Raw genomic sequence first — 16,081 nt, forward strand, 5'->3', positions numbered from 1 at the left:
ATGGAGCCAGCCTTCCTGAATCCCCCAATATCCTGAGCATTGGTTAAACCTTTATCCTGAGCTTATGAATGAATGAATAGAAATCATTCTCATGAAAAGGGTTCTGTGTACTTCACATCCTTCATCAATAGAATCTATCTCTATGCTTATTACAAATCCTTCCTCACGAGGCCTTGCCCTGAGCCCTGTTTAGTAATCAATAGAACTCATTCTTATAGTAAAGCTCAGAGCTGCCCTGCTACTTTGCTAAGGGGTTTTGACATAGCTGTGCCTAAAGCGTTGTTTTAATGATTTTCATGTGGAAAGATTTTTCTAAAGTTTTATTGTACTTAAATGTGCAAATTCTGGACATGAAACTCTATAAGTTTCAAACCCGTACCACTGAAATGGTACTTCACCTCATATGAATCATTTCCCTGTCAGCTGTGAGGCTTGAAGGGAAGGCAGTAGTCCCAACAATGAAATTGTAATAAGCTGTCAAGGACCAGCCTCAACTTGGAGAGGGGTTCCTGAGAGAAGGGATGTTTGAGGATGGAGCAAAAAGGACTTGAAGTCAATCAGAGGGTACAAGCTGATGGCCTGTGATCTTCTCAAGACAGCTTTTTTAGACAACCCTCTGCTTGAGACAGCTTTCTGTAGAGTTCTCCAGACAGCTCTCCAGATGGCTCTGCTCTCAGAGACCCAGGCAGAGAATCTTTTATTCACATATCAATTTTGTCATTTACTCCAGGTATTTGATTAACCCACAAATCAGCATTCCAAGACCTCCTGAGTGCAAGCACATGTTTTTTAACATTGCAAATGAATTCAGAGATCTGCCTGCCAAGTAAGCATAGACAATAAACTTAGTTGGGAGGGATCTTGCCCTGCAATCACCTCCCTAAATCTTTTTATCTCCCTCCTTAGTATCTTTCTGATAAGCCGTCTAATGGTGCCTTTGTTCTTTTAGGTCCATGGAACTCCTCATATAATTCAGATTGCATTCTTATATTTTGCATAGTTGAGAAATTATATATTTTAAACCCATGTTCTCAGAATTCTTTTCCACAGCCTTAAGGGATACCCTGAAAGTCTCAGTGTTTACCATTTTTGTTAAGGACATAGACACACTCCATATCCCAGACTCAGGCTGCTTCAGATTTTCATGGAGTCATTAAACTTGACCAGGAGAACATTCCCAGATAATCTCCTCAGGGAGAATATTTCCTGAAGGAGGAACATAAAGAAAAAGTACACACCACACACACACACACACACACACACACACACACACACACACACACACCACAAACAAGCCTCATACCCAGCAACTGTCAATACTGGTGGAGTAACATGCCCTGCTGGCCTGTTGAAGGAGCAGGAAACCATGTCGCACCATCCCTTCCACATGGTCAAGCAGGACTTGACAGTACGCAGTTCAAAAAATAATTTTTATTCATTCTTTCTGAAGGACCCTAGTTCTCACTGAAGTGTAAGAGTTATTAAGAGGCTTGGGCTGACAGAAAGTAGGTAGGTTATGGAGACCCTAGAGTCTTTCGCCAGTTTTATACCCATTGCTTCAGGTCAAGATTAGGCCAAGTACCAGCTTCGTGCCTCAGGTCAAGGCGAGGCCAAGTTCCATTCTCCACCCACAATTCCCAGGAATAGCAAGGACAGGACATTTTTGAAAATCTGCAGAACGTACTGATAGTCACATGCCCCTCTGGTCCCAGATAAAGCTCAAAGGCATGCCATATAAGTTTAAACTGTAACCTTGCTGATGGAACCTGTACCACTAAAAAGTATAAAAACTGCTTGTTACAGCCATTTGGGGTCACCTTCTAGTCAGATCCACAACCAATGCATTAGGGGTAGGAACACAGAAGACCATGCCATTGAGCTTCCCATTCAGCTCTGGGATGATCTTACCCACAGGCTTGGCAGCACCAATGGGTGCAGAGATGATGTTCTGGGCTACCCCATGGCCACCATGCTACAGCTTTCCAGAGGGGTCATCCACAGTGTTTGGAGTTGCAGTGATGGCATGGACTGTGGCCATGAGCCCTTCCACAATGCCAAAGTTGTCATGGATGACCTTGGCCAGCAGTTGGTGGTGCAGGATGCATTGCTTACAGTCTTGAGTGAGTTGACATATTTCTTGTGGTTCACACCCATTACAAACATGGGCAAAGGGGTGGAGACGATGAACCTTTTGGCCCCAACCTTCAAGTGGGTCCCAGTTTTCTCCATGGTAGTGAAGATGCCAGTAGACTCCACATACTTGGCACCAGCATCACCCCGCTTGATGTTAGTGGGATCTCACTCCTGGAAGATGGTGACGGCTTCCCATTCTCAGTCTTTACTGTGCCATTGATTTGCAATGGGTAGAGTCATCCTGGAACATGTAGACCATGAAGCTGACGTCAGTGAAGGGTTGTTGATGGCAACAATCTCCACTCTGCCACATGCAGAGCAGAAGGCAGCCCTGGTAACCAGGCACCCAATACAGCCAAATACGTTCACAACGACCTTCACCATCTTGTCTGGCACTGCACCAGAAGATGCAGTTGTCTCCGGAACAGGGAGGAGCAGAGAACCAAAACTTTTTTATATAAAAAAGTCAGTATTATTTTGCAGCTATTGATATTTACTGATAATGATTTAAAATTTACCAGGTATTCTTGATCTCTTGGGGGTGAAAAGGAATTCAAGTGCATAGTGAAAATTAGCAAGATTCTGCCACATTTCAATGGCGCTTTTTGTGAGAATTCAGCAGTGACGTCTCTGCTGCTAGACTCTTCCCTACCTTTAAGGTCAATAGGAACAATATAAACTGGAAGGGTCAGAGCATAGAAGCACACACACACAGAGAAAAGAATGCTAGTTATCAAACAGCTATGACAAGTGAGTTTACACCTCCATTTAAGGGCTACCATGAAAACCTGTCAGCAAAACTTAAAAGTGTAAACCACTCCGTTAAGTAAGAGGCTGTCACTCATCTGAATCTTCTAGTGAATAGTGCCATGTACTTTTGAAAAATGCCTCCAGACATTTTAAATAAATATTAAAGAATTCGAGATTAGTAAATGGTCAAAGGTCAACATAAAAGATACAATTCTGGTAACTTTTGGTGGTTTGGTCCCTGGGAGTTCTGGTGGGATCTGGTTGGTTGATATTGTTGTTCTTCCTATGGGGTTGCAAATCCCTTCAGCTCCTTCAGTCTTTTCTCTAACTCCTCCACTGGGGTCCCATAGTTTAATCCAATGTTTAGCTGCAAGCATAATCATCTGTATCAGTAAGGCTCTGGCAGAACCTCTCAGGGGACACCCATATCAGATTCCTGTCGGCAAGCACTTCTTGGCATCAGCTATAGTGACTGCATTTGGTGGCTGCATATGGGATAGATCCCCAGGTGGGACAACCTCTGTATGACCTTTTCTTCAGTATTAGGATAAAATGGCAACCAACAGATTAGGAAAAGATCTTTACCAATCCTACATCTGATAGAGGGCTAATATCCAAAATATACAAATAACTCAAGAAGTTAGACTCCAGAGAGCCAAATCACCATATTAAAAAATGGGGTACAGAGCTAAACAAAACATTCTCAGCTGAGGAATATCAAATGGCCAAAAAGCACCTGAAGAAATGTTCAACATCCTGAGTCATTAGGGAAATGCATATCAAAACAACCCTGAGATTCCACCTCACACCAGTCGGAATGGCTAAGATAAAAAACTCAGGTGACAGCAGATGTTGGCGAGGATGTGGAGAAAGAGGAACACTCCTCCATTGTTGGTGGGATTGCAGACTGGTACAACCTCTCTTGGAATCAGTCTGGAGGTTCCTCAGAAAATTGGACATTGAACTACCTGAGGACCCAGCTGTACCTCTCTTGGGCATATACCCAAAAGATGCTTCAACATACAACAAAGACACGTGCTCCACTGTGTTCATAGCAGCCTTATTTATAATAGCCAGAAGCTGGAAAGAACCCAGATGCCCTTCAACAGAGGAATGGATAAAAAATGTGGTACATCTACACAATGGAGTACTACTCAGCTATCAAAAACAGTGACTTCAAGAAATTCATAGGCAAATGGAATGACTCATAGAAAATATCCTGAGTGAGGTTACTCAATCACAGAAAAACACACTTGGTATGCACTCATTGATAAGTGGATATTAGCAAAAAGCTCAAATTGCCCAAGATGCCATCTACAGACCACAGGAAGCTCAAGAAGAATGACCAAAATGCAGATGCTCCCACTCCTTCTTAAAAGGGGGAAAAATATCCATAGGAGGGGATATGGAAACAAAGTTTAAAGCAGTGACTCAAGGAATGGCCATTCAGAGTCTGATACACATGTGAGATATATATATTCAACCAAAACTAGATAAGATTGATGAAGCTAAAAAAAAAAATGCATGCGGAAAGGGAATGGATATAGATCTCTCCTGAGAGACACATCCAGAGCACGTCCAATACAGAGGTCAATGCTAGCAGCAAACCACCGAATGGAGAATAGGACCCCCTTGGGGGGAATTAGAGGAAGGATTGAAAGAGTTGAAGGAGCTTGCAACCCCATATGTACAACAATGCCAACCAACCAGAGCTTCCAGGGACTAAACCACTACTGAAAGACTATACATGGACTGACCCTGGACTCCAACTGCATACGTAGCAGAGAATAGCCTTGTTGGGGCACCAGTGGAAGGGGAAGCCCTTGGTCTTGCCAAGGTTGGACCCCCAGTGCAGGGGAATATGGGGGAGGGCAATAAGGGGGATGTATAGGTGGAATACCTGTATGGGGGATGGGGAGAGGAGGGAATGAGGGCTTACGAACAGGAAACCGGGAAGGGGAATAACCTTTGAAATGTAAGTAAAGAAATATATAATAAAAAATTTAAAAAAAAAAAGAAAATTAGAGTCGAATCCCAGATTCAAGATCATTTTCTACCATAAGAGTTCAAGAGTTCAAAGCCATCAAAGCCAGTGGGGTGAGACAGGGAGGGGAGGGGAGGGGCAGAGTGTGTGTGGGGCGGGTATGGGGAGGAAGAAAGTAAAAAGGGTATTTTACCATTTAACGACCATGACGGTTTCATCACATATTTAATATTTGTTTTGTTTGCTTTAACAAAAAAGAATCTTTCGGTTTTTATTGGGCTTTCTTTCTTATTGGGGAAAATAAACCTTTCTTAAATAAAAAAAAACTAAGAGTATCATTTCTATACAATTTATTATTTTCTTATCTTCAATGGGTACATAGAAAATAAAAAGTTAGTGACATGTATGGCTTTTTTTTTTTCATCTTTCTGGTACCAGTATAAGAAACATTCAAAAGTCCACGGCAAATTTAAAAATTCATTACACTAATTGATAAAGGGAAGTTTCAAACTTACTTTTTGTCCCAGTGTTTGAAGAGAACTGCTGAAAATAGCAGAGGTTGGCAACCAGAAGGTAAATGGAACTCACACATCAGAAACTAAAGACAAGTGCTAAATGGGAGCATGAACTAAGTAATCAAAAGCAACACAATCAGGACATGTTCAACAACACACAACTATATATATTGCACCAGCTCCAGCTGCCTATGACTTTGAAGTCACGGTTGGGAGTTCCACACTCAGGTAGACCTGCTCCCACCATTCACAAAGGAGAAGATCACATACGTAATTTCATATCTGAAATTTCAAATTGCAAGTATTTTCCATGAATGATTACTTTTTGTAGACAATGTATGCTGTGGTTTAAAGTAAGGCTGATGAACTAGCCCAAGAGCCATATCATGCTGGGAACTTACTATGTGGAATACCAATGTACGTGCTAAGAGTGATTAGGATGTTCTGTTCTGAGAACTAGAATAACATGTTACAAGGTGCTGTGAACACACAGTAAAAAGGTCTAGTCGTGGATGGAAAGTGAAGAAGACTTATTTGAATGTTTATGAGTTACAATGAATAAATAAACAAACTACATTGCATGAGACATGAGATACACAAATGCTGTGTCCTCGCAACTGGAATAATGTATAAAGTGAAGACTTAGATTCTGCCACCTACCTATTTTCTCTTCCTTAAGTTTTTCTGAATTCTTAATTCTAAGCATTGGTGTTGTACTGTGTACTGCTGGGTGCTTTGCCCCTTGTTCATCTTTTCTTGGTAAACTCCTTCATAGCCATGATTCATGCTTTATTTCAGGAGGAAGGATGCTGAAGTCCCCAGAATCAACACCCATGGCATGAGAATTATGAAAGAATCCTTTCTGTAGGGAGTAAATGTTAACAACATTAAATTTGTTTTTACCCACTTTAGGCCTGTTCACTGTTACAAACACCCTTTGTGTTTTATTATAAATAAAGTTCTATATAATCCTCACGCAGACCCTACATTTTGCAACAGGCATCACAGTGAACAAGCAGATGAGTGGCAAATCTCTTCATTTGTTCACCCATTCCAAAGCAAACTACCCACCAGGCAACCATACCACCCTAGCCATACTCTAAGACTCTAGGTACTGCAGTCTGTATGCTCACAAATAACCTAATCTTAGGAGTAGAGCGAGGCATATAAGCAAGTAAATAAATAAGCAAGATAACTGTTAGAACGTGTAATATAGAGATGGAGTAATGGTCAAGAGCACTGGCTGCTCTTCCTAAGGACACATTTTGATTCTCAGAACACACATGGTCGTTCACAAACATCATTAACTTCAGTTCCAAAGGATCTGACAACCTTTCTGACATGAGAAACACTTTGACACCATATATGGAGATGCAGAATTTTGAGATTTCCCTGCTGGTTTTCAGTCTTACGTTGGTCCAGCATTTCCTCACTATGTCCCCTGTGATCCCCTTTTGAATGGCAATATATAGTCTCTGCCACTGTATGTTGAATGTATATGATCTGTTTTTATATTTTGATTTTACAGGGGATTACAGTTAAGAGATTGCCATGAGGCTCAGAAGAGAATTTGCATTTTGGACTTTTAAACTGAAACTGTGATAAACTGTGGGGACTTTGGAAACTGAACTAGATGCATTTTTGCAACATAATATTGCTAGAAGCCTATGGGGGCCAGGGAATAGAATGTGGTGGCTTGAATACAGATTACTGCCATAGGCTCATATATTTGAGGTTTTGAAGCTTCAAAAGCCTCCCACCATCTCCAGAGCACTCTGATTTACACAGGAGGTTCCAGATGTGAGCTTTCAGCTGTTCTTGCTGCCTTGCCTTCCCTCCTTCATAAAAGACTCTAATCTTCTTGAACCATAAACCAAATTATACACTTTCTTTTATCAGTTTCCTTGATCATGGTGTTTTATCATAGTAATAGAAAAGTAAGTAACTGAGTCATAGAAGCTTTCTAGAATTGTCTACAATTGAATTAGTTGATTTTCTATTACTAAACACAGGAGCCCAAGTGCAGAAAATAAGGGACTGTATATAGAAAGTGTTTGAAGTACATGAACTGAGATCTATAGACATCTAAAAACAAGGATAGAAAAATCTGTCTATGGAAAGTATGAAAAGATCAGAGGATGAAGCTGAAGAAGAGTGATTAAAAGGCTAAAAGTTTATTCTGAAAATAAGACAAGCTAGGCTAAGTGTGGTAATGTAGACCTGTAATTCCAGCAGGAAGGTTATGAGTTCAGGGCCAGTCTAGACTACACAGCAAATTCCAGGCCACTCTAGGACACCTAGTGAGAATTTGTCATTGGAAATTTTCAGAAAAACAATACTGTGAGGTTTTATAAGAAATAAAATAATATCAGAATTTAGATTTAAATAGATTATACAGTACAGAGCAGACTATGCTGGGAGGTGGGCTGTTGAAGCAAAGGGATGATACTGATGTTTCCACTCTTCCAGGCTGAGCTCTCCTTGGAATAGCACAGCTTCCCACAACATTGGATTGGACTAGTCTACAGAAAACTAAAGGCTTGATTCTGACAATTCTTTTCTTTTCTTCTGTTAATGAAAAAATATTTTTTCCATACAACATAACTCAAGAAGTGACATCGAGGATGAGGAAGAAGTTCAGGTGCTACTGAGAAACTTGTGGCAAGGCACTGAAGAGGGCAATTTAGAAAGAAAAATGAGCTGAACAAAAAAAACTTTGTCTCTTGGGAGCCACTTGATGACTAACAGCAGCCACCAGAGCAAGATTCCATGCAAAAGCTACTGAGTTAGCTTGGAGAAAGTACTCAAGTTCTTCATGACTTCTGCACCTCATTGTGAAGTGAGTAGTCTGTACTGCTACTTCTTATCTCATTGGAACTTTTTTTTCTTTTAAAGAAAACAGACTTCTTGAGTACATAGCAAGGGGCAGATTACTGGGGGATAACAAGACTAATTCAAGAAGACTTATAAAATATTTATGTATAATTTACAAATATTTATGTGTCTGTGGTACATGCATGTTCATTTGAGTGTGAGGACATACTTGTAGACGACAGAGGTTTAGGTCTATCTTTTTCTATGGCTCCCCACCTTATTTTTTGAGCTAAGATCTCTCACTGAACCTGAAATTTGCCAATTTGTATAGACTTGCTGGTCAGTAAGATCCAGGGTGGTCCTGTCTCCAAACCATCCTTCCAGCATTGGGAGTATAAATAATTACTACCATATCTAGTTTTTTATGTGGGTTTGGGGACCAAACATGTCCTTATGCTTGCCTAGAGAATATCGCATCAGCTGAAACATTTTTCCAGCTCCATAGAATGATTTTTGAAGTTTAAATAAGATATTGCAAGTAAAAGTTGCTGGCAGTATTTTGCATAGTAAATACTGTTACAGTTACAGTTTAATTTATTAAAAGCTAATCAATTACCATACTAAATATAACATTTTGAGACAATTTTTTACCATGTCACCCTAACTGGACTGGAATTTGATTTGTAGAGCGATCTGGCCTGGAACTCCTAGAGACCTACCTCCTGTCTCTGTCTCTGCCTCTGCCTCTAGAGTACTCGAATTAAAGGCATGCACCACCACAGCCCATCTAAATATAACATTACTTGAAACTACCCAGTGTCTGGTTCTTGTTGGTGACAGTGACAGAGCTGCTAATGCCAACATTATAATACTATTTCATCCTGTAGCCAGCTCCTGAGTCATGAAGGGAATTTTTTTTCATGGCAATAGCACTCACTAGAAGTGGCTGAAACACATACATGTTTTTGTTTTTATGTCTTTTTTTTTTACTTTTTGTAATTATCCATTGTAATTGACAACCATACTAATGAGGCCAATTAAGACTTTTAAGTCCCTTTTATTGAAAATCAGACTTGAGCCTCTAAAAAGTCACTGGTGACAAAGCTCAGGATTATATAGTTTTAAAGGCAAAACCCACTAAGGTACACCAAAGTAAAATGAGTGTTAGAGTAAACTTGAAGCATTGCTAGCAGAAAATAGTTATTTTAGACATAACTTGCCAATTACTTCGGTTAATACCTCTGGATGATGGCCAAGGCCCTGGAAATTTTAAAGGTGTTGCCAAGGCCATCTAGTCTAATAACTCTTTAAGCAAACAGAAAATAGAGTCAATCAATTTGGCATATCTTAATCCTTTCGCTTTCATTATCTTTTCTACTATGCTCAACATCCAAGTTCTCCTTGATGATTTTTGAGAAATAATTCCAAATTATATCAACATTCAACTTGCTTCTCTTTGGCTAAACAAGATTGTGAAGAACTTGGTCCAGAAGAGTCCGCCGATCCCGTAGGTGGCGCTAACGCACTGTCAGAGCAGTTGCTGAAAGCCGACGAGGCTCCTCTATCCGAGTGCGGACGCTGGCCATGTCGTCATCGCGTTCCGGTTTGTGACAGCCGCCCGCGTAAATTCGAAATGGCTGATGATTTGCAGGCGGGTGTAGTTCTGGAACCTGACGCTATGGTTCCACCGAGACCTGAGTTGGCGGCGGAGGAGGAACCGGCGTCCTGGAAGGAAGGTGAGCACCTCAGCCCGCGCCGGAGGGCTGTGCGGTGGTTGCCGCCGGGCCTGGCCAGCCTTAGGACGCGGTCCCTGCTTGGGGAGTGGTGCGCCGGGCTTGGCCCCAGTCTCACCCTCCGTCCTTTGACTCAACTTCCCGAGAGAAGGGGCTGGGTCTGGGCGGACATTCCCCAAATGGAAGGGACACAGGGAGCTTTGCATTCATCTATTTGCTGAGCCAAATTTGTTTGTCCCCCCCCCCCTTCATCTAAGGGATCATGTGCTACACTTCTCCTTTTTAAAAACAACCTTGAACTCTGATCCTAAACACCGAGGACAGATAACAGCAGAGCCGAGTTCGAATAGAATCCAGAAATAGAAATAGCCCAGATTTTCTAACCCTCAGGTTCTTTGTACCTTGTCATGGGGATTCCATTTTTAATTTTTATTTGCCAAACTGTGTCCTTACGTATGCTAGGAAAGCTCTCTACCACTGAGCTACATCCCCAGTTCCTTTTTTGTTTTGAGTCAGGAGCTATACATAGACCTGGCTGATCTGAAACTCACTGTGTAGACCAGGCCAGCCTCCCTCCCATTCAGAGTTCCACCTGTACCGGGGTTAAAGGCATGAGCCACCACATCTCACCCTAGTGATTTTTATAAAAGCTAGTTTATATGAACACATTCAGTTATAATGTGTAACGAAGAGAGTTCGGTTGAAGTGAGAAATCACAGGTGTGACTTAATTCTGCAACCAATGTACTGTGTGGACAGCCAAAAGTTTCATATATACAGTTTACTGCCTTAGAAAACAGCCAGTTTTTCTGATGTGAAAATGTTATAATATGAGGAGTCAAGTCAGTTTTAAAGTGGCTATAAGGCTAAACTTGTATACTGTCATATATGAAAAATATTACATTTACAAGTCAGGATCGATGGTGCATTGAGTGGTAGGAGCAGGCGCAATGGGAATAAAGGGCCATCCTTGGTTACCTAGTAAGTTGGAGACCAATCTGGGCTACACGAAACTCTGTCTCCATAAAAACAAAACAAAACAACAGTCACAGTAAAACACTGAACTTAGAGAAACAGAGTTTACTTGATGGTTTCCCAAAGGATAGGGAAACCGGGGACGTGTTTGTCAAAGGAGACTTAATGAACAGCATGAAAAGTAGAGCTTTCTTGTAGTCATTTCTTAATATGTAAATATAAACATGAATGTCTACCGTAGATGAGTTTATTTTTCTACTTTGTTTCTTGTGAAATTTTTAATTTAAAAGACAAATACAGCTGAAAAGCATTTGGAATGCATTAACGTAATAAACCCTAGTTTCTACCAATCAAAGAACTAAGAAGGCTGCCAGCAGCTGAGAGTTATCTACCTGGCTGTAACTCTCCTTTTATATCTCCACCAATCTATTTGAAGAATGTCTTGGTTTATGATTTATTTTATTCTGTTACTATTTTTTAAAAAACCTAATGAAGCTGCTTCTACATTGGAACATAGAATTTGGATATGATGGTTTGTATAATCAGCCAGGGAGTGGCACTATTAGAAGGTGTGGCCTTGTTGGAATAGGTGTGTCACTGTGGGTTTGGGATTTAAGACCCTCATCCTAGCTGCCTAGAAGTCAGTATTCTGTTAACAACCTTCAAACTCTCAGTTCCTCCTGCACCATGCCTACCTGGATGCTGCCATGTTCCTACCTTGATGATAATGGACTGAACTTCTAAACATGCAAGCCAGCCACAATTAAATGTTGTCTTTATAAGACTTGCCTTGGTCATGGTGTCTGTTCCCAGCAGTAAGACCCTAACTAAGACATTGACTATCTTCTGGGGTGATGGTTACTGTATTGGCTAATTTTATGTCATCTGTACACAGCTAGAGGTATCTGAAAGGTCTGAACCTATATTGAGAAAATGCCTTCATAAAATCTTATCAGGCTGTAGAACATTTTCTTAATTAATAATTGATGGGGAGGATAAAACCTCATGGATGGTGCTATCCCTGAGCTTGTGGTCCTAGGTTCTCTAAGAAAAGAGTCTGAGCAAGCCATGATTTTCAGGCCAACAAGCAGCACCCTTCCATGGCCTCTGCATCAGCTCTTGCCTCCTGCTCCCTGCCCTGCTTTAGTTCCTGCCTGTTTTTGATTATGAACTGTTATATGCAATGATGCATGAAATAAACCCTTTCCTCCCCAAGTTGTCCCCCCCCATTAATTTATTTATTTTACAACCCAGTTGCAGCCCCCCTCCCTCCTCTCCTTCCAGTCACATCCTTACAAATCCCTCCCCCATCCTCCCTTCCCTTCTCTGAGGAGGAGAATCCTCCCTTGACCACTCTGCCCTGGGACATCCATTCATCCAGTTAGGGGAACAGGATTTACAGACAGGCAACAGAATCAGGGACAGCCCCTACTTCATTTGGGTGACCCACATGAAGACCAAGCTGCACTTGTGCAGGAGGCCTAGGTCCAGCCCATGCATGCTTTTGGTTGGTGTTTCAGTCTGGAAACCCCCAAGGATCCAGGTTAGTTGACTCTGTTGTCTTCTTGTGGAGTCCCTATCCACTCCGAGTCCCTCAATTCTTACCCCAACTCTTCCACAAGACTCCCTGAGCCCTGTCTAATGTTTGGCTGTGGGTCTCTATCTGTTTAGGTCAGTTGATGGGTGGAGCCTCTCAGAGGACAGTTATGGCTGGCTGCGGTCTTCGAGCATAACAGAGCATCAATAGTGTCAGGGATTGGTTCTTCATTATGGGATGGGCCTCGAGTTGGGCCAGTAATTTGTTGGCCATTCCCTCAGTCTGTCTTAGTCTCTGCGCTTCTTTTATAGGCAGGACAAATTTTAGGTCAAAAGTTTTGTGGGTGGGTAGGTTTCTTTATCCCTCCACTGGGAGTCTTGCTTAGCTCCAGGAGGGGGCCATTTTAGGCCCCATATCCCCCACTGCTGTAGTCTCCAGAGTCACCCTCAGAGACTCTCGGGAGCCTCCCCATCTCAGGCCTCTGGTACATCCTAGAGATGCCCCACTCTCCCTACACCTGATTCTCCCCACACACACACTTCCCTTCCCCATCCCCTCTCCCACCCAGTTTCCTCCCTCCATCCACCACAAATGATTATTTTATTTTCCATTCTGAATGAGATTCAAGCGTCCTCCCTTGGGCCCTCCTTGTTATCTAGCTTCTTTGGGTCTGTGGATTGTATCGTGAGTATGTTGTACTTTATGGCTAATATCCACTTATAAGTGAATACATACCACGCATGTCTGTTTGGGTATGGGTTATTTCACTGGGATAATATTTTTTAGTTCTATCCGTTTGCCTGAAAATTTCATGGTGTCCTTTTTAATAGTTAAATAGTTTAATAGTTAAATAGTTCATTTGAATAAATGAACCCCATTTTCTTTATCCATTCTTTGGTTGATTGGCATCTGGGTTGTTTCCAGTTACTGGCTATAAAGCTGCTGCTATAGTTGAGCTTTTTACTATAGTTGAGCAGTTGTCCTTGTGGTATGATGGAGCATCTTTTGGGTCTGTGCCCAGGAGTGGTATAGCTGGGTCTTAAGGTAAAACTATTCCCAATTTTCTGAGAAATCACCAAATTTACTTCCAGAGCAATCGTGCAAGTTTGCACTCCTATCAGCAGTGGAGGAGTGCTCCCCGTGCTCTGCATCCTCACCAGCGTGTGGTGTCACTTGAGTTTTTGATCTTAGCCATTAGGATGAGTGTAAAAGGGAATCTCAGAGTCGTTTTGATTTTCATTTTCCTGATGACTAAGAACATTGAACATTTCTTAAAGTGTTTTTTGGCCATTAGAGATTCCTCTGTTGACTCCATTTTTTAATTGAGTTATTTGGTTTGTTTTTGTTGATATCTAACTTCTTGAGCTCTTTATATATTTTGGATATTAGCCCTCTGTCAGATGTAGGGTTGGAAAACATATTTTCCTATTCCATAGGCTGTTGTTTTGTCCTAATGACAGTGTTGTGAGAGAGAATGAGAGTGCACAAACCTCAAAGCCTACCCCCCAGTGACAGACCTCATCCAACAGTGACCTAATCCTTCCTAAAGGGACCACCAACTGGGAACCAAACATTCAGTTGTATGAATCTCATGTCCACTACAGCAAGCAATGACCTTTGGGTATACTTTGGTTAATAATACTGGTTGCCTGATAGACATGGAAATGAAAAGAAGGAAGAAACAGAAGGAGGAAATAAGGCGAGGGAAGAAAATCTAGTAAAAATTTCATATACTTTCCTTGAGGCTTCAAGAATGCACTTTGCCAGTCTTAAGAACCACCGTTTGCACTGTTTGTTTAGTAATTACTTTGCCTACTTTTTTATAATAGAATTAGATAAGCTAGTATTCAGTCATAGCTTATGAGGCTTAATTACACACAGCTCATACTTAAAATGGCTTACATTTTCTATTCCTTGCCTTATACAGAGTAATCTACCTAGTTGTCTTCATGAGGTAAACCTTATACAACGTTAAGAATTTCATTCTATTTTTTTTTTTTGAGGGGCCTCTGACAGACTTGTGGTGTAGAAAATGAAGAGATCACAGCACTCCTTTTGAGAAGGAAATAGCAATGCGGTTCCTTTATTACTGGTTTTCAGAAATTGATCTATTAATTTTTATGTGAATGTGTGCGTGTTTGTTTGAGATCATGTGCACTATATGTAGTCCCTAAGCAGTGCCCAAAATCTTTCAAAGCAGTGGCCAGCCCCTCCTTCCCACTCCAGCCCACAGCACTGCTGTAAAAAGCCAAAAATCTGTCAAAATGGTGGCCCCTGTCAGAACAGTGTGAGGCGCTGTCCGCGGTACATCTTCACTTCTTTCCTGCCTCAGCCTACAGCCTGTGTGAAATACAACCGCAGGAGCTGCCCCACAGTGGTAGCATCTCCTTTCTAGCCTCCCTAAGCAGACCCACAGAGATGGAGCCTCAGCCAAAGCTGGCCAGACTGTGGCTGGAAAGACTTCCTACCCTAATTCATGAGCACAGTTTATGGAAAAGAGGATTTTTTTTCTATTTCCATTTTTTTTAATTTATTTAATACTTAATAATAATTCTTTGGTTTCTGGGCAAACATCTCCCTCCCCCCTCCCCTTCCTTATAGGTGTTCCCCTCCCAACCCTCCCCCCATTGCCGCCCTCCCCCCAACAGTCTAGTTCACTGGGGGTTCAGTCTTAGCAGGACCCAGGGCTTCCCCTTCCACTGGTGCTCTTACTAGGATATTCATTGCTACCTATGAGGTCAGAGTCCAGGGTCAGTCCATGTATAGTCTTTAGGAAAAGAGGATTTTTTAAAAAGCCACCAATCCAGGGCAGGAAAAACCCACCAGTCTCTGAGCTCCCAAAAACAAAAACAAACAAACAAAAACCAACAAAACAGCCAACAAATCCTAATCCTAATTCTGGAAATCTCTGCCCTGAAAAGCTCTGCTCTCCTAAGAATTCCCGTATAAGCCCTGCCCTTTTTCCAGTTCCCTACTGTCTACTCCGAGGAGCAGAGGCAGCCATCCCTGGATTTGTCCCTCCACACCCTGGACCCTCCAGAAAATCTCTTTTATGAGATTTGCTGACTAGTGTGACTCTTTTATTGGAAGAAGCCAAGAAGCAATGAAGAGAAGAATTAAAGTGGAGTGCGGCTGAAGCTCCTGAGCTCCTGAGCTCAGCTAGTGATACCCTGTCCTGGGAGCTGTCACATCTCTGCTCAGGAGGCTTCCTCTCAGAGCTGTGTGGTTTCTGGGCCCCTGTGTCTCAGGATGCCCTTCCACTGGGATATCTTTCCCCTCAGAGCTGTATGATTCCTGGGCTTCTAAGGCCCAGGATACACTTCTGTTCAAGCAGGAACACTTATGCCCTGTACCTGTAACAACTTGCTTCGGCCACAAGAGGGCATTGGGTTTCCTGGAATTGGAGATTATGAGCTGCCACGTACTGGAAATTAAACTCTGGTGTTCTGTAAGAAGAGTATGTTTTTAACTGCTGAGCCATCTCCCCTTGTAGTTCCTTTTTAAAATATATATTGATTGGAATGTTTTAGAGGAAAAATTAGCTACAAGATAATTGGTCTAACCCTGCTAATTATAGTAAAAAATAAAAATCCTGGGATCTGGAGAGGTGGCTCAGTAGTTAGTACTGCTTTTACAGTGGA

General features: G+C 41.8%; 1 protein-coding gene and 1 pseudogene across 3 annotated transcripts in view; one reads left to right on the forward strand and one right to left on the reverse strand.

Annotated features, from left to right (window-relative positions):
• Nucleotides 1-523: 523 nt before the first annotated feature.
• On the reverse strand, nucleotides 524-4,318 carry Gapdh-ps52 (Glyceraldehyde-3-phosphate dehydrogenase, pseudogene 52; annotated as a pseudogene).
• Nucleotides 4,319-9,775: 5,457 nt separating this feature from the next.
• Nucleotides 9,776-16,081, forward strand: part of Shcbp1 (SHC binding and spindle associated 1) — a 31,567-nt gene continuing 25,261 nt past the window's right edge. For 2 of the 3 annotated variants that reach the window (XR_005495150.2, XM_039095271.2), the window contains exon 1: nucleotides 9,776-9,932. Coding sequence is in view for 2 of the 3 variants with exons in the window: in XM_039095271.2 (XP_038951199.1) it covers nucleotides 9,830-9,932 (103 nt within the window). In the remaining variant the exon portion in view is untranslated. The remainder of the gene's footprint in view (nucleotides 9,933-16,081) is intronic. The other variant, NM_001399215.1, reaches the window with a different exon arrangement.

The sequence above is a fragment of the Rattus norvegicus genome, chromosome 16, assembly GCF_036323735.1.
Source record: "Rattus norvegicus strain BN/NHsdMcwi chromosome 16, GRCr8, whole genome shotgun sequence".
In the NCBI taxonomy this organism is placed as follows: domain Eukaryota; kingdom Metazoa; phylum Chordata; class Mammalia; order Rodentia; family Muridae; genus Rattus; species Rattus norvegicus.